At 37.6% G+C, this 27,110-nt stretch overlaps 1 protein-coding gene across 6 annotated transcripts in view; it reads left to right on the top strand.

Moving 5' to 3' along the window:
• The window catches only part of LOC130906077 (gamma-aminobutyric acid receptor subunit beta-2-like), a 218,364-nt gene that overhangs the window by 156,571 nt on the left and 34,683 nt on the right, over positions 1-27,110 (top strand). For all 6 annotated transcript variants that reach the window (XM_057819990.1, XM_057819987.1, XM_057819986.1 and 3 more), the window contains 2 exons: positions 4,432-4,514; positions 26,172-26,309. In XM_057819990.1, the coding sequence (XP_057675973.1) occupies positions 4,432-4,514; positions 26,172-26,309 (221 nt within the window). The remainder of the gene's footprint in view (positions 1-4,431; positions 4,515-26,171; positions 26,310-27,110) is intronic.

The raw sequence follows: 27,110 nt of genomic DNA, 5'->3' as shown, positions 1-27,110 counted from the left end.
CCGTATAAATGCACCTCCTTTGTGATAGTCTCAGGGTTCTGTTTAAAGTGCAGAGAGCATTATGAAAACCAAGGAACACACCAGGCAGGTCCGAGATACTGTTGTGGAGAAGTTTAAAGCCGGATTTGGATACTAAAAAAAGATTTCCCAAGCTTTAAACATCTCAAGGAGCACTGTGCAAGCCATCATATTGAAATGGTTCCACTTCACGATTGTGTCCCACTTGTTGTTGATTCTTGACAAAAAAAGTAAATTTCATATCTTTATGTTTGAAGCCTGAAATGTGGCGAAAGGTTGCAAGATTCAAGGGGGCTGAATACTTTTGCAAGGCACTGTATATTTAAAAAAGGCATGTCCGATATTTTTTTGCCGATTCCGATACTTTAAAAATGACGTGATCGGACCCGATCGAATCGATCGATCGGGACATCTTTAGTACAAGGGTTTATTGAACACATGCAAAACGCACGCGATCGCGAAAAGAGAGACAAAGATAAATAATTTTAAAAAAAAAACTGCTTTGAGAGGCCGCAAAAGCAAGAATAAAACCAAAAATGCATTCAAATACCTGCACATGGTTGAGGATTCCAAAAACCAGGTGGAAGACAACTGAAAAAATCAGGGCAAAGATACAACTCGCAACTTAGGAGGTCAAAAATACAAACTCTCAAATGGCAGCAAGTCAATATCTGGGCAAGCCGCTTAGGATCGGTTCAAAGACACTGCTGATGAGCTGGAATTGGATGCTGGTACGCATTGGGAACTGAGGGATAGCGTACAAGGGTTTATTGAACACATACAAAACGCACGCGATCGCGAAAAGAGAGACAAAAAAGGCTCGGTGACAGCAGGTCGAGATAAAAAAAAAAATATATATATATATATCTGCTTTGAGAGGCCGCAAAAGCAAGACGAAAACCAATAATGCATTCAAATACCTGCACATGGTTGAGGATTCCAAAAACCAGGTGGCAGAAAAATGAAAAAACCAAGGCAAAGATGCAAATCGCAACTAAGGAGGTCAAGAATACAAATTCTTAAATGGCAGCAAGTCGATATCTTGGCAAGCCGCCTAGGATTGGTTCAAAGAAACTGCTGATAAGATAGAATTGGATGCAGGTACGATGTTGGGAAATCATCCCACATCTCTGTAACAAAACAATCTGACCAGCACCAGAATGTGACAAAATCATGCCAGTCGTCATACTAGCTTTGCTCGCTAGCTAGCACAGCTATTCTCCCAGTCCAGCCCAACCGCGTCATCACCCCCAGCGTGCATTGCACGCGTAAAACATGGCACCTTCCATTGGTCAAACAACTAAATAGATTTTTAAATCAATGGTGATAATATATGTGTTTCTAATAACATATTTTATTAAAAGAACAATTGTGGCTTATTGGAGCCTAAAGTCTTTAAATCCGAGGTTCCTTTTAAAAAATCTCTTAAAAAACTCTTTTAACAGATGCGTCATGATTTTTTTCACTACAAGTCATTCAGGAAAGCTCTTGAATTGAGGATGTTTAATCAAAGCAAAAATGGCAAGAAGCAAAAGTAGTAGTTTTTTGTTCTCAATCATGATAGACTCACTGGTTGATTATCTCCACACTTGGACTCGTCATGAGTTTCTCTACTGGCACACATTTATCTGTGTTGTCAGGTGTGCCTACACAATTACCCACCATTCCTAGCTGCTTAGTAGCAACTCCCTCTGTGAGAGTCCAGTTCACCCACAACGGCAAAGTAAGAGGAAGAATGGAAGGCTATTACTCACTGCCTCATCCTTATGTTCTTATTACAAAGCCTGACGGACAACAGAAGCTTATCTACTGACTCATGGTTGCCTGCTGTTGTCATCATGCTACCTATCCGTGCTTCTTTATATCACAGTAGAAGCTGCTATGGCAACAGCCATTCACATTTTATGATGTGGATGGAATATTACTCTTCATTTTCATGAGTTCATACATTAACTTGAATGAATAATGTGAAATATTGAATCCTGTCTAAGGAACGGCAAGAGGCTTCAGATGCCGGCTTCAACCTTTTATCCCACTTACCCCTTTCCCTGAAGCTTTCGTGTCAATCTATACGATCAGAGATCATCCTACTTGAAATGGAGATAACCATCTCTTCACATTAATCCATCCACATTTATTCATCCTTAGCTGCCTGTAACTTCTATCCACGAAACGAACATTAAGTGAAGGGAAAATGTAACTCATCATACGCTGAATCAACCTTTTTTAACAGCGGCAAATAACCTTGATTGTAAGCGTAATGGGTTCTTCAATCGTGAAAGGTTTTTGGGCTTTAACAATAACGCTTCACCACGAGATACAGTGGGGCAAATAAGTATTTAGTCAACCACTAATTGTGCAAGTTCTCCCACCTGAAAATATTAGAGAGGCCTGTAACAGTCAACATGGGTAAACCTCAACCATGAGGGACAGAATGTGAAAAAAAAACAGAAAATCACATAGTTTGATTTTTATAGAATTTATTTCCAAATTAGAGTAGAAAATAAGTATTTGGTCACCTACAAACAAGCAAGATTTCTGGCTGTCAAAAAGGTCTAACTTCTTCTAACGAGGTCTAACGAGGCTCCACTCATTACCTGTATTAATGGCACCTGTTTTAACTCATTATGGGTATAAAAGACACCTGTCCACAACCTCAGTCAGTCACACTCCAAACTCCACTATGGCCAAGACCAAAGAGCTGTCGAAGAGCACCAGAGACAAAATTGTAGACCCGCACCAGTCTGGGAAGACTGAATCTGCAATAGGTAAAACACTTGGTGTAAAGAAATCAACTGTGGGAGCAATAATTAGGAAATAGAAGACATACAAGACCACTGATAATCTCCCTCGATCTGGGGCTCCATGCAAGATCTCACCCCGTGGCGTCAAAATGATAACAAGAACGGTGAGCAAAAATCCCACAACCACACGGGGGGACCTCGTGAATAACGTACAGAGAGCTGGGACCACAGTAACAAAGGCTACTATCAGTAACACAATGCGCCGCCAGGGACTCAAATCCTGCACTGCCAGATGTGTCCCCCTGCTGAAGAAAGTGCACGTCCAGGCCCGTCTGCGGTTCGCTAGAGAGCATTTGGATGATCCAGAAGAGGACCGGGAGAATGTGTTATGGTCAGATGAAACCAAAATAGAACTTCTTGGTAGAAACACAGGTTCTCGCGTTTGGAGGAGAAAGAATACTGAATTGCATCCGAAGAACACCATACCCACTGTGAAGCATGGGGGGGGAAAACATCATGCTTTGGGGCTTTTTTTCTGCAAAGGGACCAGGACGACTGATCTGTGTAAAGAAAAGAATGAATGGGGCCATGTAACGAGAGATTTTGAGTGAAAATCTCCTTCCATCAGCAAGGGCACTGAAGATGAGACGTGGCTGGGTCTTTCAGCATGACAATGATCCCAAACACACAGCCAGGGCAACAAAGGAGTCGCTTCGTAAGAAGCATTTCAAGGTCCTGGAGTGGCCTAGCCAGTCTCCAGATCTCAAACCCATAGAAAATCTGTGGAGGGAGTTGAAAGTCCGTGTTGCCCAACGACAGCCCCAAAACATCACTGCTCTAGAGGAGATCTGCAGGGAGGAATGGGCCAAAATACCAGCAACAGTGTGCCAACAAAGGGTACATAACAAAGTATTGAGATAAACTTTTGGGATTGACCAAATACTTATTTTCCACCATGATTTGCAAATAAATTCTTTAAAAATCAAACAATGTGATTTTCTGTTGTTTTTTTTCCCACATCGTGTGGAGAACTTGCACAATTAGTGGTTGACTAAATACTTATTTGCCCCACTGTATGATGCTCTCAGTGCATTGGCTTTTGTTGCCTCGTTTGCTAGCTTTTAGCCACATATTATTGCAGAATGGACTTGATTGTAGGCTCCTCTTCTGGCTCAGCAAGTGGCCTTTTTCACCGTAAAAAGCTGTCCAAAGACGTCTGGATTTCAGTTATCGTCGCTAACGCGTGGGTTTATTATTCCCGAGAAAAAATCTGATGCGCCTACGTCGTTATCGACAACATGCGCACATAGATATAAAAAAATAGATGCTAGCTCCAATGGATTGCAATGACAACTTCATATCCAGTTTGATTACTGACTAATCCGAGCAAAACGACCGGAAGTACCGCATCTGATAAGATAATTAGTAAATGGTTGTTTAATATTTGCTTTTACCAATGAAGGCTCACAATAAAGTGTTGATTGTTATAATAGTATGTTCCATGATTGATTGCAGTAAAGAAACATTTTAGCGAATGATAACTATAGACATGTTTAGTTCTTGATAAAACTGCCTTGTCATTCTGACTGGTTTAAACCGGCCTAGGTTCCACAGGTCAACTTTGAGGACAAGCCACCTTTTAGAAACTTAAGTGTTACTTACTTTTCAGGATCACCACCACTGCTGCTTGTATGATGGACCTCCGAAGGTATCCGTTGGATGAGCAAAACTGCACATTGGAGATTGAAAGTTGTAAGTACAATAGTTTATTTTCCTTTTTGTTCGTCATAGGCTTTTTTTGTTCAAAGTTGACTAATAGCAAAGGTTTGATGCGCAAAGGTTTTATGCCTTCATTTTCTTTAAGGTAAGGATCTTTCACACCAGTGGCGGAACAAATGTGAACAGGGCCCGGGTGCGAGTTTAGTTTCGATTAGTTGTTGCAGCCTTATTAGAATGCTAGTTTAGACAGTAAGATGTCAGAAAATTGGTAACAATGTGAATTGTTGTTTTCCACAGTAAAAGCAGATTTTTGTTCATGTCCTACTTTGACCTAACAAAAGTATAATGACGAAATCTGATAATATTTTGAACTGAAAAGTTAGATGTATGTTATAATTTCAACAATTTGGACAAGTTTAAAGTGAAGCGGGTCCTAAATGATTAATTGGTTATCACAATAGTTGTCGATTATGTTGCTAATCGATTAGTTATCGATTAATTGTTGCACGTCTAGTATACTGCGTTTATCGGACTATAAGTTGCACCTGAGTATAAGTCGCACCAGACAAAAAACTCAACGCAGAGGAGTAGAGGCGCGACCTCTACTCCTCTGCGTTGAGTGGACCCAGCTGAGGTGTCTCGGGCATCTGCTACGGATGCTTCTTGGACGCCTCCATGGAGAGGTGTTCCAGGCATGTCGCACCGGCGAGAGGTCCCGGGGACGACCCAGGACATGCTAAAGAGACCATCTCTCAGCTGGCCTAAGAACGCCTTGAGATCCTTCAAGAAGAGCTGGATGAAGTGGCTAGGGAGGGAGATGTCTGGACTTCCCTGCTGAAGCTGCTGACCCCGAGACCCGACCCAGGATTAAGCGATAGATAATTGATGGAAATTCAACACCAAGAGCAGACATCTCATATTGAAAGGCAATTTAAAGTAAAAATGGAATAGAGACCAACAGGCTAAAAAAGCGTACGGTATGCTAACGTTACATAACACATAAACAATGAACTGAGAACGCGCACCGGTATGTTAATGTAACATAGCTATTCAGAGTTATTCAGATGACTATATCATAAAGAACATGCTAACAAAGTTACCAAACTTGTAATCTGCAGAATGATTTTCTATTCGGTGCCATTTTGTTCAGCCCTTGTCCCTTGTTTTTATAAGTTACTGCCAATGTTGAAACACAGGCCTTGAGCGCCCTCTAGTGGTTTAGTGTGAAAACAACATGTGAAATGACAATTTCAAATGACAAATCACAAGTTCACACATAAGTCTCTCAAGAGTATAAGTCACACCCCCTGGCCAAACTACGAAAAACCGGGAACTTATCGTCCATAGTTTTGTTTAATTCAGTTTTATTTCCATTGGGGAAAAAAGCCGTTCTTTCCTTTTGAGTATAAAGTTGTTTCTAGCTCATTCACTCCCAGCCATTTTCACCGGAGCAAGGCCCTTCGCCCCTGGCCGTTTTACTGGATTTTGACTGATTTTGCAAGGCCCACAGAAAATGCTGTTATATTGCTATATAAACATGGAACCCACCAAAAGAAAGATTAGACTCTGTTCTTTCAGCAGAAAAAAAGTTCATATCTTTTCCATTCTTTAGAAATCAGCATTAGAAAATAGCTTAGTTTGAGCAATTTTCCAATTTATGATGAAAAAACAGAGAAGTTGAGCTTTTTGTAAAAGCATACATTTCCAACATAACTTTGACTTTAACACAGCTATTTTTCACTTTTGTGACATCCCAAACATCTGAATAATGAAGGATAACAATCCTTTGCAGAACAATAGGGCCTTTGCACCTGTTGGTGCTCAGGCACTAACAAGACAAATAGAGCTTTTGATCACAAAGTAACAATTTATTTACACATAACTAAACTATTGAACTGTTGAACTAATTGCGCACATAACAACGGAGAAGGCTCTCGGCTGCTCCCGGTTGAATGAGGTGTCTCCCAGTAATCTGATGAGTCCGGATCAAGATTGGTCTCACTTTTTTCATCATCTTCATCGTTGGTTTCAACCTCAGGCTCAGGAGTAACGCAACGTGAGCTCCGCTGAACGCGTGTGGAACCTGACGCTGTTGTGGCCACCCCCGTCTCATCAAGATAGATTTTCATTTTCTTTTCAAAACACTCCTCCAGTGTCGTTTGCCTTTTTTTTCCCGCTCGTTCTCCACATTTTTCTCAAATTCTCACGCGTCTTCACAAGATCTCTCCAACTTCCGTTTCCTGACTATTTTTCTTCACTTCCTTTCTTGGCCCGAGATGAGTTCTTACAAAATGCAATACTGCCCTCCAGTGGCGAGTTTTTTTGCTTTAAACTGGGTTTTGAGCATTGTGCATTGCAGTTTAGGTGCAACAGAACCTAGAGATGCCTCTTGTGAAAAAAAAAAAAAAAAAGTAAAAGTAAAAGACGTATAAATACGTTTTTGGGACACTGAAACAATTAAAAATAGAACATATTTATACGTTTTTGGTAGCAAATGAGCAAGTGACCCAAAACTTGTGAACAATAGTAAAGCAACTCACGCCACTGTTCTGTTACTTGCTCCTTTTGTCAGTCATGCATGTGTAATCCATGACTCTTAGTGGTAGTATTTCCCTTTGTCCACATCAGAGTGAGGAACTCCTATTGCATCAATTATTAAAACGCGTTTTAACCCCTTAAGTTCTGGGTCACAGTGATATGACACGCAGCTGTACGGTGTTATTCAGGTGCCCTAACTACAATGTGAAGCTGTTTCCTGTTAAAAGATGTCACACTGACTCTGCGAGTACAGCAGCTGTGAACCGTTTTAATAAATCATGAACACTGTACGGTCACTCATCCGTTTAACGCCAGAAACTACTCTTTGTCTTTTTGATTAACTGGAGCCCGTGTGACTGCAGAGGGCTCTTCAGTGCAGTGGGGAATTAAAAATTTAAGAGTACTGACAGGCAAAGGCAATTCACAAATGGAAACAAACTTGCAGTCACTGAAACAGTTATGAAATACGCACGTCCGTGTTATTTCTGGGGAAAACGAAAGACCTGCTTTGACGTCAGAGTTGAAGTAGTAGTTCATAAATGTTTTTCTATAGTCAGAGGTGGGTAGTAACTAGGGTTGTTCCGATCATGTTTTTTTGCTCGCGATCCGATCCCGATTGTTTTAGTTTGAGTATCTGCCGATCCCGATATTTCCTGATCCGATTGCTTTTTTTTTTGCTCTCGATTCAATTCCAATCATTCCCGATAATTTTTCCCGATCATATACATTTTGGCAATGCATTAAGAAAAAAACAAATAAAACTCGGACGTTGAACATACAGTACATAAGTACTGTATTTGTTTATTATGACAATAAATCAATAAATCAAGATGGCATTTACATTATTAACATTCTTTCTGTGAGAGGGATCCACGGATAGAAAGACTTGTAATTCTTAAAGGATAAATGTGACTTTGTATATTGTGACTTTTTTTTGCTCTCGATTCAATTCCAATCATTCCCGATAATTTTTCCCGATCATATACATTTTTGCAATGCATTAAGAAAAAAAACAAATAAAACTCGGACGTTCAACATACAGTACATAAGTACTGTATTTGTTTATTATGACAATAAATCAATAAATCAAGATGGCATTTACATTATTAACATTCTTTCTGTGAGAGGGATCCACGGATAGAAAGACTTGTAATTCTTAAAGGATAAATGTGACTTTGTATATTGTGACTAAATATGCCATCTAGGGTATTTGTTGAGCTTTCAGTAAATGATACTGTAGCCATTTAACTGTTCTGCCCAAATGCATGATGGGAAGTGCAACCATTACTGTGCGTAGTGGCACCAATTGATATATCTTCTCTGCGTTGGGAAATAACATAGGGTGTTAAGAAAAAGATCAACTACTACCTTTCTTCCCCACATTGCTTCCCACGATATTTCTAATTGTTGAGAGAGGGATTGTTAGGCTTTAGCCAATTAAAAAAAGGCTTCAAAGACTGCCAAAATCCACTCTACTCATTTTACGCTGCCTTTTAGCTCTATATATAGGTAAAACGGCGCCATTATAAATTGAACGCGGCAATGCGTGAGTGGGTCGTGCAGCGCATGCGTTAATTGCGTCAAATATTTTAACGTGATTAATTTTTAAAAAATTAATTACCGCCGTTAACGCGATAAATTTGATAGCCCTACTTTAAGCCAAAACTAAAGACTCTGGATGGGTGTAAGACATTTTGTCTGTAACGTTAAGTACAATTAGAAAATGATTTAATTAAAAAATATATATACAATATATATTTTATATATATATTAGGGCTGTCAAACGATTAAAAATTTTAATAGAGTTAGTTACAGCTTAAAAATTAATTAATCGCAATTAATCGCAATTCAAACCATCTATAAAATATGCCATATTTTTCTGTAAATTATATATATATTCTGTAAAATAAATTGTTGGAATGGAAAGATAAGACACAAGATGGATACATATATTCAACATACAGTACATAAGGACTGTAGTGGGCATTTCACTCTACTGTCATTTAAATCCGTCTACTTTTTCCAAAGCTAGTGAACGACGCCTTAATAATCAGACTTCTTCCTTTTTCATCTGATTTATTAATAAAATGGCCTCAAACCATTGTCCTCTTTAGACCGTAGTAAAACTCCCAAAAAAATACACAAGCATTGCATTAGCAACAACGTTAGCTTAGCACGCTATACAGGTTCACTAAACATAAACAAAAAGCGTCTCATACAAAAAATAGAACATTTCGCTTACTAACATAATATGTACATTCTTTACAACAACCATACTTACGGACAAATCTTGTCCAAGGATCATATAAGCACAACATTACCACGTAGGCGTCAGCCCGAGACGTCGTGCAGCCATATTGAACTGGCAAGAAAGCAATAAACCATGTCGCAAAGCGACCACAAGAGTTCGCTGTTAGACAGCACAAAAAAACCTTGCTTTAAAACTTACCAAAAGGCAGAATACTGTCTGAGTTTGACATGTGCGTTAATTGCGTCAAATATTTTAACATGATTAATTTAAAAAATTAATTATCGCGTGTTAACAATAATATATATATATATATATATATATATATATATATATATATACATATATATATATATATATATATATATATTATACAGTGGGGAGAACAAGTATTTGATACACTGCCAATGTTGGCAGTGTATCAAATACTTGTTCTCCCCACTGTATATTAAAAAAAGGCATGTCCGATATTTTTTTTGCCGATTCCAATACTTGAAAATGACGTGATCGGACCCGATCGATCGGCACATCTTTAGTAGTAACGCGTTACATTTACTGCATTACATTTACTTGAGTAACTTTTTGAGACAAATGTACTTCTAAAAATACTTTTACGAAGCCATACTGTTTACTTTTTGAGGAAATTTGTGAAGAAAATGTAGTTTTTTTTTTACTCCGCTACATTGAGCTACGCTAGTAGTTACCTTTTTCCTCTGTATTCTACATGTCAGATTTTAGTTTTGCCAGAGATGCCAACTGTGGGTCTAACAGTTTAGACAATGAGACATCGCAACAATTATCACATGACTCCATCATCATCACGCTGGCCTGTTCAATCACGTGGCGTCTTTAAAGCACCGTAAAAAATGTAGTATTTGACATGAAGCACTGCCATCAACATGACGCAGATTTTAACTTCTTTTTATTTGGCACCGATTGACCACAGTGACCACAGGGAACCGGCGATATGATCCTTTAAGTTTCATAATAGGAGATATGTTTTCTTCCCTAGAGGGCACTCATGCTCTTTGGACAATTTTTTTTCTCCCGCCGATTTTTTTGGGTTGTATTTTTTTGGCTTAATGTGGTACGTTATAGTCTTCTTCTTCAAAGTATAATTATAACAGTTCATATAGATGTTTATGTTGAGGGAAAAAAAACACCATTGTTAAAAAAAAAAAAAAAACATCACAAGAAGTTACTTACATTGTTACTCATTTTACTTGTGTTACTATGACCCTTTTAATTTCATTATTGGAAATATGTTTTCTCCACAAGAGGGCACTCATGCTCTTTAGACGAATAATGCTTTTTTTCTGTAGATTTTTTGTACTCTTGCTGGAATTCAATGATTTTTTGTCTTTGGCTTAATGTGGTCATGTAATATGTTAGAGTACAGTATAATGATAACAGTTCATATAGATAAATGTGCTGAGAAAAAAACAATACTATTGTTTAAAAAAAAAAAAAAACGATTGAGCTTTTTGGAACCAAACACTCTAAGTGGGTCTGGCGGGCCACGAAAGATGCGCATGCTGAAAAGCACCTCATACCCACTGTGAAGTATGGGGGTGGGTCAGTGATGCTGTGGGGCTGTTTCGCTTCCAAAGGCCCTGGGAACCTTGTTAGGGTGCATGGCATCATGAATGCTTTGAAATACCAGGACATTTTAAATCAAAATCTGTTGCCCTCTGCCCGAAAGCGGAAGATGGGTCATCACTGGGTCTTTCAGCAAGACAATGACCCTAAACATATGGCCAAATCTACACAGAAATGGTTCACCATACACAAAATCAAGCTCCTCCCATGGCCATCTCAGTCCCCAGACCTTGTTTTGTTGGCAAAAGGGGGTTGTACAAAGTATTAACACCAGGGGTGCTAATAATTGTGACGCACATTATTTGATGTCAAATAATTATTTCTTTATGTGGGATTTTTTCCCCCACTAAATAAATGCACTTGTATTGAAGGTTGGATTTTTCTCTTTTTTTCCATTAAGGTCCCATATTATTTGAATTAAAAAATATATATATTAGAAGCTAAAAAACACATCTCAACCAGGGGTGCCAATCATTATGGAGGGCACTGTATGTCTAATCGTTTTAAGGTTTTGAAAATAAGTTTTTGAAAATGGGCCCCCTACAGATCGGCCCTCAGCCCTGTGTCCTGTCAACTGATAGTGAAGTCTATGAATAAACAAATCTTACTGTGCTTCCAAAAAAGCAAGATGGAGCGCATCCTAGCTTGAGACACATCATAAACTCCGGTGAGAGGTGCAGCACGTCTCACATGAGTGGCACGACCCAAACACTTGACACGATGCAAGCTAACGTACTCCACGTATAATATGAAAATGAAAACGATGTTGCATTTTCGTCTCGTAGTTGTCCCGTCAAACAAAAACTTGCATTCCTCACGTTATGTTTCAGCCCTCCCAAGCCACGTTTTTAGCTCGTCATTGTCACGTCATCTTCATTGAAAAGTTGTTCATCTACGAAATATTTTCCTAATCGTCATTTTTGACGAAAACAACACTGTCCAGCTGCAATATTTTGCATTTTTGCATGCTGTCTTGCATGTTTTCATATGCATTGAGCTGAAATGCAAACTGTCTGTTTATTAAACATCTCGGTTTTCACTTGAGACGGGCGCATTCACTTCTGGTAAATGAATGTCACAGAGAGTCCAAAGCTGCAGTCAGGCATGAAGGAGCATTTGAAACCCAATTTACACATCATATTCCAGTCCACTGAAATGACTTTGAACTTTCACAAGAATGTTTCAAAGTTTTCTTTATGAATAGTAATAACATTGTGTATGTGCGTTTTTAAAAAAAATAAGTGCGAGGAGCACCTGCAATACAAATACCCTTCACATTATTTATTAAAGTTAATAATAAATGTTGAATTTCAAGCCTCAGTATTGCGTGGTACAGAAAAGAACGATTTTACTTTCTGTTCTTGGCTTGAAAAAATGTTTTATACATCAGATGTCAGTGTTTTATCTCGAGCCGTCATCCTACTTTGACCATTAATGGGAATCAATGGAGGCATCGTTTTATTGAGCTGATAAAAAGCCCGGAGTCAGATGCAGATATGCCACAGTCTCAGCTAAATAGCTCTTCTCTTGTATTGTTATCTCCACGGATGAAATCACGAAAAAATTTCATTTAATTTTGGCCCGCCGGCACTCGCAGGCTTGCAGACCTTTTGTGCTTTCATGAAATACTCTTTTTATTCTCCCCAGATGGGACAAGTTAATATCTCTGACAATTAAGCCTAATGGAGTTGGTTCCTATTCACCCTATCGGAGCTAATTTGTACGACTGACTCTCTCTTTTGATCTCATGCAAATCACTGGATTGCAGCCAAATGCTAAACATTTCAATGCAGTTTATGAAGGAAGAAACTATTTCGATTGTTTCAGACAGATTAGTTTTATGTTTATCCCAGTCATAATGACTGCAAGTGTCCATATTGCAATGTCTTGCATCGTTATCGATCACAGTACATTTTTTAAATACCGTATTGGCCCGAATATAAGACGGCCCTGATTATAAGACGACCCCCTCTTTTTCCAAGACTCAAATTTGAAAAAAAGACTTTTTGAACACCATGTTAATTTTTATACAGAAAGTAATTACAGTACATCTGAAACAAATTATAACAATTAGGGGTGTAACGGTACACAAAAATCTCAGTTCGGTGCCAGAGGTTGCGCTAGACTTTTTCGTTGTCTGTCATTTTGACTGACAGTGTCATAAAAATCCGGTCATAATCTATTTTTACCCGTCACTTACATTTTTAAAATGATAATAATGACATATTCAATATTATTTAGTTTTCATTCATTTTTAATTAATATTCTGTCCGAACAAGCTTAACAAGAGGCAAACAGACAGCGGAGTGCACCAATCAGCGACGGGCAGACGTGCCGTTAGCAAAGCGGCGAGTGCAGGACGAGGGACTTGCGCGCGGACGTAAACATACGAGGAGAACGGAGTTTATTCAACATGGCTAGCGCGAGACAGACCGTTGTCAATGACTCGTGACGATGTGTTTTAGCTCATTTAAAACTGAACTTACCGCGGATCGGAACATATTCTCGGCTCTCCCGTTCGCCATCCGTGTTGTTGTAGAGACGACTTTCGGCGCGCAGGAGTGACGTTGCTCGTAAAGAACACGTCACGCAAATAAACAAATCTGATTTGTCGATTGATTTTGTACCTACTCGAGAGGCTGTGTCCCAGACTTTTCTCTCAGTGTTTGAAAAATACAGGGAGAACAGTCTGGCCGTGCCAGGCAAATACTCAGTTGCCTTGACATTTTTCCGAGTAAGGCCAACGACGTCATGCATCAAGAGAGACAATAGCTAATTAATATGCTCACTCGCCACCTTGTGGTCTGGGGTGTGAATTGCAACCTGTCAAAATAACAGATGGACTTCAGTTTTTTCCGTCTACGTTTTAAAAAAACGGTCAACAACGGAAAATATTCGGTTAACGCGACCCCTGTTCGGTACGTACCTCGGTTTTGAGGTCACGGTTCGGTTCATTTTCGGTACAGTAAGAAAACAAAATGCAAAATATATATGTGCTAGTTGTAGAGATCACGTAATTTTCAAAGTATCGGAATAGGCAAAAAGTATCGGCCATGCCTTTTTTTAATATATATATATATATATATATATATTTTTTTTTTTATTAAATCGTTTTCTAATTGTATTTAACGTTACAAACATAATATGTTACACTCATCCAGAGTCTTTAGTTTAGGCTTAAGGTAGGGTTATCAAATTTATCCCAATAACGGCAGTAATTAATTTTTTAAAAAATGTATCACGTTAAAATTTTTAACGCAATTAATGCATGTGCTGCACGACCCACCTACGCATTGTCGCGCTCAATCTGTAATGGCGCCGTTTTACCTATATAGAGAGATAAAAGGCAGTGTAAAATGAGTAGAGTGAATTTTGGCAGCCTTTGGAGCCCCATTTTAATTGGCTAAAGCCTTACAATCCCTCTTCCTACGATTAGAAATATCATGGGAAGCAATGTGGGGAAGCAAATGATCTTTTTCTTAACACCTTATATTATTTCCCAACGCAGAAAAGATATATCAATTGGTAGCACTACGCACAGTCATGGTTCCACTTCCCATCATGCATTTGGGCATGGCTACAGTATCATTTACTGAAAGCTCAACAAATACACTAGATGGCAATATTTAGTCACAATATACAAAGTCACAAGTCTTTCTATCCGTGGATCCCTCTCACAGAAAGAATGTTAATAATGTAAATGCCATCTTGAGGATTTATCGTCATAATAAATAAAATACAGTACTTATGTACTGTATGGTGAATGTATATATTCGTCCGAGTTTTATTCATTTTTTTCTTAATGCATTTGCAAAATGTATATGATTGGGAAAAATTATCGGGAATTGAATCAGGAGCAAAAAAAGCAATCGGATCGGGAAATATCGGGATCGGCAGATACTCAAACTAAAACGATCGGGATCGGATCAGGAGCAAAAAAACATGATCGGAACAACCCTAGCTAGTTGTTTATTACACACCTTTCAACAATAGTAACATTAGCCTATACAAAGCTAGAATTCTGCTCAAAAAGTAGCGGGTATTTAAAGATAACCCAACAACAATTTGCCCTTCAGACCCCGCATATTGGTCAGCTTTCTTTCTGAAAGAAAGAAGAAAAAAGAAGTCCTGTGCTAAAGAGAAAAGCAATCCCAATGAAAAAGATTTTAACATGTATTTTACAAATGAAATGCCTCAATGAATCATTTTTTTTCTTATGAACGGTTTTCAAAAGCTTTATTGGTGGATTTTCTCAAAGTGCCACACAGAAATTTTTTAATTTAATTGTGTAAGCAAAATCTGTGTATTATTATTATTCAATTACAGGTGTTTTAGCTCATTTCAATTTATTTAAATGGGGTATTATTTATTTTATTATGTGTTTATATTTTACAAATGTGATGTGGTATTCATTGATATTGTATAGTTGTTTAGTTCCTATGTGAATATTAGTTCCTACTTGTTTTGTTGTGGTAGGAAGGTTTTGTATTGAACACTGGGCCGTGTTGGTTATTATTATAACAGAGAAGACAGCAGTAAATCAATAAAGACAAGTCAACTGTGCCCCGATCTACCACTCAAGAGGCCTGATGGACTCAAAAAGTGGGTTACGATTGCATATTAGTTTGAAAATGGACCGGATCCACCGTATTTTTACACAAGTGACTTCCGGTCTGCCCAATCCTAGCTACCGGTAGTAGTATTGACGCAGGAGGGTCGCGTCTCGCGTCAAATAATAACTCTGCCGTTCTTTTCGCATGCGTCATGTTGAGCCGCTTCTGGGACGCGTCTAACACGCAGCAGCACTGCAACTGATGTGCATTGGCTGATTGAATTTAACGCCCGCGTTTCACTGCGTTCTCGCGGCGGCCACGTTGTCGCGCCGTTGACGTTTCTGGGTTATACTGTCCTACCGTATTGGTCCTCATTATAGTAGAGAAGACTGAATGACACACAAAGAAACTGTAACCTGATCGACTCACAGCCTCGAAAAGTAAGGGTTACATTACGTCAGAAACTCGTTCAGTACGCCTCCGTTCCGAACCGAGCACCACGTACCAAAACAGTTCAATACAAATACATGTACTGTTACACCCTTAATAACAATATATTTAAGAGAAAAAGCATGTTATTTTGCCTCATTCAAATCTTAATATCTGAACATTTAAATATGTAAACTAAAGTGCAATCACTCGATTGTAAAGAAATGGCTTCTGGTTTTTGAAATGTAAATAAACCAATCGATTGTGATAAAACAACAAAATTGCAATACCTGCATTAACCATCAAAGTGAAGTCTAACTGTAAAGTGAAGTCTAACTGTAACTGTAGTCTTGAAACAAATCTGAATAAGGAAAAACATTGCAATGAAATAATGCAAACTGGTTCAACTTGAGAGGAGCTGAGATCTGTCATGACAGAACATCGCTTCAATGATATCTGGCGCCATCTAGCATCGTGAATGGGTATAACGTCTAGACCGCGAATAGAACAGTAAGACGACCCCCACTTTTTCAATCTTATTTCAATGCAAAAAACACTGTCTTAAATTCGGGCCAATACGGTCAAAATTTAGTCAATAACGTACGCATAATAATATACATTTGATTACTTTTTTTTTTTTTTTTTTACATTTTAGAGGAAGCTGAGCTTCCCTTGCAGTCATAGAGCAATCGCCTCTGATTCTGAGGTTGGTGAAATGCATTGTGGGGGTACACTTGAAAGCAGCAAACATAAAGTGGGACTTTCATCAAACGGAACAAGAGATGTATGAGTGTGCGAGGGCGTTCACAGCCTTCAATGAAGAGTCAGGTTCAATAATGCATTCCAACAAAATAGGTCAGTCAAGATCTAATTAAGGAGAGCAGGCAGGATGGAGGGGAAAGTGGTGAGGGAGAAAGGTAGACAGAAACAAATGACCGTGTATTTGTAACTTAATTAGAGTGTAAGATGACAAGGGTGGACAGATTTGGCTAAGAATCTCCTTTATACACATATTTTATTTTGACGAAAAGTTGAATGGCGTAATACAGTAGAATACCTGCCAAGTTTCAAGTGAGGTTATGAAATCAACATAGTTCTGGTGCTTCCAGTAAGTCACCACTAGGGGAAGCCAACACATAACAATACCAAAGTAAAACTGTAGAGTCCGGAGTTACAATAGTGACATCTTGTGGACGGATGAACAATATATCAGTTTAGGAAGAAATCAAACTTAAAAATTTGCCAAATTAAGATCAAGGAACAGAACACTCCAAGCCTGACATCTGCTAGATGTCAGTCCTTAACTAACTTGTAGAAATACCACCTAAAACAAACGATGCAAAACAATAAATGCCTGCAGCATAAGACACTCTAAAACATGGGCAAAAAAATATGTGTAAATGTTTTTTCCGTGAGCTTTTGAAAAATAAACATGTTTGTGAAAGCGCACTCCTGTGGAAAGACACTTCATCATGTTAATGTTCAAAGACTGATACTGTATTTTTATACAAGTTAAAATTAGCCCTGTGAGAAATTCATCAAATTCAGTTAATTGAAAGTTCATAGAATTAAAAAATAATCAAGAAGAAATTAATATAAACTATGCAATTTTTTTAACCTGCCTATCTAAGGAATCGGAATCGTTTCAAACCGGAATCGAAACGTGGAATCGGAATCAGAACTGTTCAAATTCAAACGATGCCCAACCCTAGTCTTAGTCATATTCTAGTCATTTCAAAATGTGTTCGTCTTCCTCTAGTTTTAGTCAGCGAAAACAAATTTTGTCAAGTTTTAGTCAACAGTGCTACAAAATCCAACTTGGCGACCGTCACAAAACAAAGAGCTCTTTAAGTTGAAAATTCTTGTAAATAAATGCTTAAATCATTGATTTTCTATAGATATGAACGTAAACAGTCTAGATTCTTGGTTGAAAGCACAAAAACGGGCAGTTATCGTTCATTTTACGTAAATATTTCAAGCAAAAATTACGATATTGTGTAATCCAAGATGGCGGCCTTTACCTAACAAAAAGCTTTTTAAGTAGAAATTTTTTGTAAATAAATGCTTAAATCACAAAATCTCTACAGATATCACCGTAAAACAGTCTAGATTCTTGGTTAAAAGCAAAAAACAGGCAGTTATCGTTCATTTTACGTAAATATATCCAGCAAAAGTTACGGTATTGTATAATCAAACATGGCGGTCGTCACGAAACAAAGAGCTTTTAAAGTTGAAAATTATTGTAAACAAAAGCTTAAATCGCGTTAATTTCTATAGATATGAATGTAAAACAGTCTCGATTCTTGGTTAAAAGCAAAAAAAACGGGCAGTTATCATTCATTTTACGTAAATATTTCAAACCAAAGTAATTTTATCCATTGATATATACATATTTTTTTCCCCACACATCACAGTGAAAACCAACTCAACATTTTGCGTGGGTCGTACCCCGACACGAAGGCGTGGCGCAATGTCTGCGCGAGCTGTCTTGTTAACTGGTTGAGTCTATGGAAGTACCGTATTGGCCCGAATATAAGACTGTGGTTTTTTTGCATTGAAATAAGACTGAAAAAGTGGGGGTCGCCTTATATTCGCGGTCTAGACATTATACCCATTCACGACGCTAGATGGCACCAGATATCATTGAAGCGATATTCTGTCATGACAAATCTCAGCTACTCTCAAGTTGAACCAGTTTGCATTATTTTATTGCAATGTTTTTCCTTATTCAGATTTGTTTCAAGACGACAGTTACAGCTAGACTTCACTTTGATGGTTAATGCAGTTATTGCAATTTTTGCTGTTTTATCACAATAGATTGGTTTATTTACATTTCAAAAACCAGAAGCCATTTACGAATTTGATTGCACTTTAGTTTACATATTTAAATGTTCAGATATTAAGATTTGAATGAGGCAAAATAACATGCTTTATCTCTCAAATATATTGTTATAATCATTTGTTTCAGTACTGTAACCCGATCGATCGGGTCCGATCACGTCATTTTCAAAGTATCGGAATCGGCTAAAAAATATCGGCCATGCCTTTTTTTAATATATATACATTTTTTAATTAAATCGTTTTTTAATAGTATTTAACGTTTTCCCTCATAATATGTTACACTTATCCAGAGTCTTTAGTGTAGGCTTAAGGTAGGGTTATCAAATTTATCCCAATAACGGCGGTAATTATTTTTTTTTTTTAAATGTATCACGTTAAAATATTTAACGCAATTAATGCATGCGCTGCACGACCCACTCACACAATGTCGCGCTCAATCTGTAATGGCGCCGTTTTACCTATATCGAGAAAAAAAAGGCAGCGTAAAATGAGTAGAGTGAATTTTGGCAGCCTTTGGAGCCTTTTTTTCATTGGCTAAAGCCTTACAATCCCTCCCCCCACGATTAAAAATATCATGGCAAGCAATGTGGGGAAGCAAGGTAGCAATTGATCTTTTTCTTAACACCTTATGTTATTTCCTAACGCAGAGAAGATATATCAATTGGTAGCACTACGCACAGTCATGGTTCCTCTTTCCATCATGCATTTGGGCATGGCCTTCAGTATCATTTACTTAAAAGCTCACCAAATACACTAGATGGCAATATTTAGTCACAATATACAAAGTCACAAGTCTTTCCGTGGATCCCTCTCACAGAAAGAATGTTAACAATGTAAATGCCATCTTGAGGATTTATTGTCATAATAAACAAATACAGTACTTATGTACTGTATGTTGAATGTATATATTCGTCAGAGTTTTATTCATTTTTTTCTTAATGCATTGACAAAATGTATGTGATCAGATACTCAAACTAAAAGGATCGGGATCGGATCGGGAGCAAAAAAACATGATCGGAACAACCCTAACTGTAATTATTTTCTGTATAAAAATTAATTTAGTGTTCAAAAAGTGTTTGTTCAAACTTGAGTCTTGAAAAAGAGGGGGGTCGTCTTAAAATCAGGGCCGTCTTATATTCGGGCCAATACAGTATAGTGATAACAGTTCTATAGATGACGTTGTGCTGAGAAAAAAATATCGGACATTGGAGGCAAATTACTCACAAATGTTACTCATTACTTGCATATTCTATACTTTTTTACTTGTACTTGAGTACATTTTTTGGATGTTATTATTTCAATATTATCTTGAAGTAACGCTACTCTTACTTGAATCAAATATTTGGCTACTCAACCCACCTCTGAACACATTACATCTGGAACAGAAGAGCGGTAATCTACCAAATGAGAGGAATTTTTGATGCCTGCCTCTTTGAGTTTTTAATTAGTTTGAAATGCCAACTGCCAGCAGCAACCGACGCCAACAACCCAATCATACAATTCAAGTCACGGTGTGAGCATGCAATTGTTAGCATTGATTTTATTCCCGCGTTAATTATTAAGTCTCTTCATGGGCAATAGCGAAAAAAAGAAAGCTTGGTCATAAGTCTCCTTTTTTTTGTCAGCCATGCACATTCCAATTACCATCACACGAATATGTGAACAGTCATGCATATTTCCGAGCTGCTTAATCACCGCGCCGTCGTTCGCACACGCAAAAATACCATAAAACAAGTCAACATGAAATGACATTATGACTCATCTGACGTGCAAATCCCCAAACACGCAGCCATATAATCTATAATATGCACTAGTTGCATGTCGTCGAATGCGACATCTTTTTAAAACCGTTTTGATGATGCACTACACATTAATATTCATTTGTTTATCACAAAGACGTAAGTCATTCTCATTTTACATATGGAGAACCTTACAGTATAATCCCCATGGAAGGAGGATTAATTGAATACCCATTGTATTAAACTGCATTGCTGAGTGAGTGTACTGTATATAAACGGGTTTAACTGAATTGCATGTCCTTTCAATAATAAACTACCCTCGGAACGCAATGTATCATGTAGAAAGCAATTTTCATGTTTTGTCTTCCCTTTTTAAAAATAGAATTTATCCTCTGAAGGAAATAAAAGTAACATGTTCCTCAATGATTTATTGCTCGTACCCATTGCCCACTTTTCTGCCCGTGTCTCCACTGATTTGGCCAAAATGAAAGCAAAAAAGCGAATAACTTTGGTTCAGATTAATATTAAAAGACTCTTGTCCCTTTCAAGGATTCCACTCGCTTCTAGACATGAAAATGGATGCCTTTCTGGGTTATTTAATCATTCTTTCTGTGCGTATTAATAATTTAGTTGCTCTTGGGACACAACATAATAGGCTGACTCAAAGATTTAGTCCCGTATACCGTATATATACAATAAAGGGGTTTCCTCGGCTACTATGCATAAGTAATGCTGTATGTTTAACATTAGTTCATTATTTATTGCCAGTCTTTTTCATAATTCACACAAAATGTTGCATGGTTTTTTCGAAGCAGTTTTAAAGGTGAATGTTTAAAATCAGTGAACACTTGCAAAGCTTAAATTGTCAGTGAATTATTTAGGGCTCCAGCTATCGATTATTTTAGTAGTTGATTAATCGATGAACTAAGCAGTAATCGGATAAGGAACGTGAAAATTTAAAACACGCGAGCTTAGCCTCAAACGTTATAAAAATAAAATAAAATAAGTAGAGTTGTTCCGATCATATTTTTTTGTTCCCGATCCTATCCCGATCGTTTTAGTTTGAGTGTCTGCCGATCCAGATATTTCCCGATCCGATTGGTTTTTTTTTTTTTTTTTTTTTGCTCCCGATTCAATTCCGATCATTCTCGATAATTTTTCCCGATCATATACATTTTGGCAATGCATTAAGAAAAAAATGAATAAAACTCGGACGAATATATACATTCAACATACAGTACATAAGTACTGTATTTGTTTATTATGACAATAAATCCTCAAGATGGCATTTACATTATTAACATTCTTTCTGTGAGAGGGATCCACGGATAGAAAGACTTGTAATTCTTAAAGGATAAATGTGACTTTGTATATTGTGACTAAATATTGCCATCTAGTGTATTTGTTGAGCTTTCAGTAAATGATACTGTAGCCATTTAACTTCTGCCCAAATGCATGATGGGAAGTGCAACCATGACTGTGCGTAGAGGTACCAATTGATATATCTTTTTTGCATTGGGAAGTAACATAGGGTGTTAAGAAAAAGATCAATTACTACCTTTCTTCCCCACATTGCTTCCCACGATATTTCTAATCGCAGGGAGAGGGATTGTAAGGCGTTAGCCAATTAAAAAAGGGCTCCAAAGGCTGCCAAAATTCACTCTACACATTTTACGCTGCCTTTTAGCTCTATATATTGGTAAAACGGTGCCATTACAGATTGAATGCGACAATGCGTGAGTGGGTCGTGCGGCGCATGCGTTAATTGCGTTAAATATTTTAACGTGATAAACTTTTAAAAAATTAATGGGATAGATTTGCTAACCCTACCTTAAGCCTAAACTAAAGACTCTGGATTAGTGTAACATATTATGTCTGTAACGTTAAATACAATTTGAAAACGATTTCATTAGAAAATATATTTATATTAAAAAAAGGCATGTCCGATATTTTTTTGCCAATTCCGATACTTTGAAAATGACGCGATCGGGCCATCTCTAAAAATAAGGATTTATGTACAACAAAAGCACAATTGGCTAAATTACGCAGCAAAAGTCTGCTCGCTTAAATGCTATAAAACGCTAACTTTTTTTTTCCACCTGCCTAAAACTTTTGCACAGTACTGTATATTTTTATTATATTATGTATATACAGGATATACTGTATGTATATATTTTCCCCAAGTGGAAGCTTCCATAATCCTAATAAATTTAATAATTCAATCAATTCAAATCAATAAAACTCAATGCAAACACTTTCCAAATAAACCATTACAACCCCTCTTTAAATAAACGAATACTCGAGGCAGCAAAATTTAATTCGAATATTTTTTTCTAATCGAATACTCGAGTTATTCAATTAATCATTGCAGCACTAGAATTATTAGAGTTTTCCAACATTGTTGACTGATAAGAACATTTTTACATGATATTATATATTATGAATATCGGTTTTTCATGATCGGTTTTGGGCTAATATGCACGTTGCCTTCAAAGAGAATGTAAAAGCCTTCCACGTTTACACAAGAGTTGGTCACAGCTTTATACAGCAGTTATGCTTATTAACCATTAGATGTTTAAGTCATTTGCTCGCAAAAAACGTATAAATACGTTCTATTTTTAATTGTTTCAGTGTCCCAAAGATGTATTTATACGTCTTTTACGTTTTGGTTTTTTTTACAAGAGAGATCTGTGGGTTCTGATTCAATTTAGCTCCAAAGCACAAAGATGAAAATCCATTTTAAAGCAATAAAACTGGCCACTGGAGGGCAGTAGCGCATTTGGTAAGACCCGCAACCCGAGTCAAGGGAAACGAATGGCCGGGCTGCTGGCGGAAGTCGACCGATTGGAGAACAACCTAGAGGACACCCGGTATGCCAGGCGGTGGACGACCGAGCAGAACGACCGGGACCACCAGTGCAGCTGACGATGCCATTGAGTCCGTGCTGCTCGCCGAGCAGACCCCGCAGAGAATCAAAAAAATCCATCTTTTTGAGACAGGCGGCAATGAGGGAAAAGTTTACCCGGCTGTCGCAGCCACAACAGCGTCATCTCTCAGTTAGTTATGTGTAAATAAATTGTTACTTTCCGATCAAAAGCTCTATTTGTCTTGTTGTTTGTTATTTTGTAAAGGGAAAACATTATTCAGATGTTTGGGATGTAACTAAAGCAAAAAATAGCTGTGTTAAAGTCAGATATGTTTGAAATGTATGCTTTCACAAAAAGCTCAATTTCTCTGTTTTTTCATCAGAAATTGGAAAATTGCTCAAACTAAGCTATTTTCTAACGCTGATTTCTAAAGAATGGAAAAAGATATGAACTAACTTTTTCTGCTGAAAGAAGAGAGTCTAATCGTTCTTTTAGTGGGTTCCATATTTATATAGCAATAGAACAGAATTTTCTGTGGGCCTTGCAAAATCAGTCAAAATCCAGTAAAACGGCCGGGAGTGAAGGGGGTTGCACCGGTGAAAATGGCAGGGAGTGATAGAGTTAAATGTGTAAAGTTAAAATGCTTGAAAGCAGAGCATTTGCATTCATGGTGCAACAATTAAATGAACAATAAAGGATTGAAAAAACATAAATTATAAGCTCATTACATTATATTACTGCGTTACCAGAAAGAAATAGTCACGAAGAAAAGTAATAAAATACAAAAATCCATGCAAAATGCATCTTGGGAATTTTCATTACATATTGCCTGACTGTATTTTTAATGCTTTGGTCGCCCCCTAGTGGCTTTTTATGGTAAGTATTCAATAAGTAATTTAATCGTGAATGATTCCTTTTATTTAATGATGAGGTTGCCTCCCTTGGCTGTGACTCTTGAATTGCATATGGTGTCGGCGAAGACGAAAAATTCTGAATCCTGCCTCCAAAGTGGAAGAATTCGGTTGCGGGGGATTGAGTGGGGCTTGCTCCGCATGTATATAAAAGGCTCCCGCGGCGTGAGACCACGCCAATAACGTCAGCACTCGTACACGTCACATTGGGCGTGCACAGCGGTGCTACTAAACATTGAAAACAGCAATTATGGTGGAATGTCGGCTTTAATTTACTGTATTAATAATATTTTTAAATTAAATATGTGGAATGTTTCCATTTTTGTGCCTTTTTGAACAAAAGAAAAATGCCATTGCTTTGAATGGGCGGGCATATTTTTTTTCCGGGTTGAGGAGCTTGGTGGGGTCAAAGTGCATCATTTGCTGTCGCCTCGTAAATCTCCACTGCCCCCTAGGGCTTGGCATGAATACTACATCGTTTTCATGCGAAATTGCGGCATTGTTCGAATGGAGACGGGCCCATATAAATGCAAATTTGAAATTTTTCGTATTTTCGGAGCGTCACCATGTAAACAGCCCCCTAGTAATTATTAGAGCATCCACTGGGGCATCACAATACAATTGGCACTAACACATTGAGTGGATGACCACATAAATCAGTCGGGTTTTTAATTAAAAAAATATATATTTATGTTTTTTGCGTCATACTTGTAGAGCGCCACAGCCACTTACCCTCCCTCCTGCTAAGCAGTGCGGCCAAACTGTCCAGCTTGCGCTTGGTGCTTCAAGTTAACAATGATTGACAGGTGTTTAGCTTTGATCTTGCCAGAGAAGCTTGGTAAGCCTATGATCAAAGGCACAGTTAAACCTGCATAAGTTTGCTGTGGCAACTCATTGTGTAAGTGAGCGTCAAAGCTTGAGTGGACTCACTCATTGAAGCCTTTAATAAAAACAAGCACTTTTCAATGTTATTCTTCTTTAAAAATAATTCACCTTATGAAGGCAGCACGGTGGAACAGTAACATGTTTAGTACTGCAACGATTAATCGATTAACTCGAGTATTCGATAAGAAAAAAATATTCGAATTAAATTTTGTTGCTTCGATTATTCGTTTAATTAAAGTGGCGTTTTAATGGTTTATTTTGAAAGTGTTTACGTTTAGTTTTATTGATTAGGGTGGATACACTGTCCTCTGGTCGGCCTCATTTCACATGGCTGAATCCAACTGCTCCATGTTAAGACCAACGTAAGCAAAGTTTTTGTTTGGGCTCATGTTTTTTAATGCATTCGTGATTAAGTTTTTAGGCACATTTAGTCGTTTTTAGTGGGAATATGAGTCTACACCATTTGTTAAGAGTGTTGTAAAAGAAAAAAAATATGTTAGCATTTTATAGCATTTAAGCTAGGAGACTTTTGCTATGTAAGTTAGCCAATTATTTTGTTGTTGTACATAGATCCTCATTTATTTGTTTTGTTTTTTTATACCGTTTGAGGTTCACCCCCGGTATTTTAATTTTTCATGTTCTTTATCCGATTACTCGATTATTCGAACTAACTACCTAATCGATTAATCGACTACTAAAATAATCGATAGCTGCAGTCCTAAACATGTTTGCAATTTTTGTTAAAAAAATATCTTTGTTTTCCCACTATCAGATTGGGACTCGTTATCAGCAAATTCTCTAAATCAGGTGACTCGAGACAAACCTAGTAATAAACTTCTGTATTGAAGTTTGGCGGATGCTATGTGGTTATTAAATTGACACACGAGTCAGTGCCAATTGCATTCAAACGTAGAGAACACAATGAGATTAAAACCTTTAAACTGTAAGAGTTGAATATTACCTTTTTTCCAACAACCTCAAATGGAGCCTATTATGCTTACGCTTTTATAGCACAATCTGCTGCTTTTAATTCTTATTTATCCTGTCGTAACTAAGCTTGTTCATTGTATTTTGTCTCAGATGGCTACACAACAGACGACATTGAGTTCTACTGGCGAGGAGGCAACAATGCGGTAACGGGTGTGGACAAGATTGAGCTGCCACAGTTCTCCATCGTCGATCACAAGCTCATCTCTAAGAATGTTGTCTTCTCAACAGGTAAGGAGAATGAAGTGAAATACTAGTGATAGTGAAAAAGTCAACTCAGGAAAATGTGGTGCACTGCGTGGGAGCATCCAGCAGAGGCGCCGTTGAGTCAGTTAGCAGTCAAAATAAGATAATAGTACAGTTAGTCCCCGGGTTTCGAACGAGTTCCGTTCCTACACTGCCGACGTAACCCGAATTTCACTGTAAACCAGAATTAACCCTTTAGGTTAATTCTTCCCAGCGTGAAAGCGACACTTGAAACGAGGGCTGCAGCTATCGATTATTTTACTAGTCGATTAATCGATGAACCGTTAGTTCGAATAACCGAGTAATCAGATAAGGAACATGAAAATTTTAAATTACCCTAACTGAGCCTCAAACAGTACAATAAATAAATAAATTATGATCTATGTACAACAAAAGAGCAATTGGCTAACTTACATATCATAAGTCCGCTAGTTTAAATACTATAAACTAACTTTTTTTAAAGTGCTCTTACCAAATTGTTCAGACCCATATTCCCACAAAAATAGGCTAAATATACCTATAAACTAAATTACGAACGCATTTGAAAAACAACAACAAAAAAACTAAGCTTATGTTGGTCTTAACAGGGAGCTCCTGAATTCAGCCATGTGAAATGAGGCAGACTAGAAGGCAGTGTATCCACCCAAATCAATAAAACTAAATGCAAACTCTTTCAAAATAAACCATTACAACGCCACTTAAACGAATACTCAAAACAGCAAAATTTAATTTGAATCTTTTTTTTCTAATCGAATACTCGAGTTAATTGATTAATCGTTGCAGCAC

Source organism: Corythoichthys intestinalis, chromosome 18 (assembly GCF_030265065.1).
Source record: "Corythoichthys intestinalis isolate RoL2023-P3 chromosome 18, ASM3026506v1, whole genome shotgun sequence".
Taxonomy (NCBI): Eukaryota; Metazoa; Chordata; class Actinopteri; order Syngnathiformes; family Syngnathidae; genus Corythoichthys; species Corythoichthys intestinalis.
Note: the sequence above shows the minus strand (reverse complement) of the source record. Positions and strands in the feature narration are given on the sequence as shown.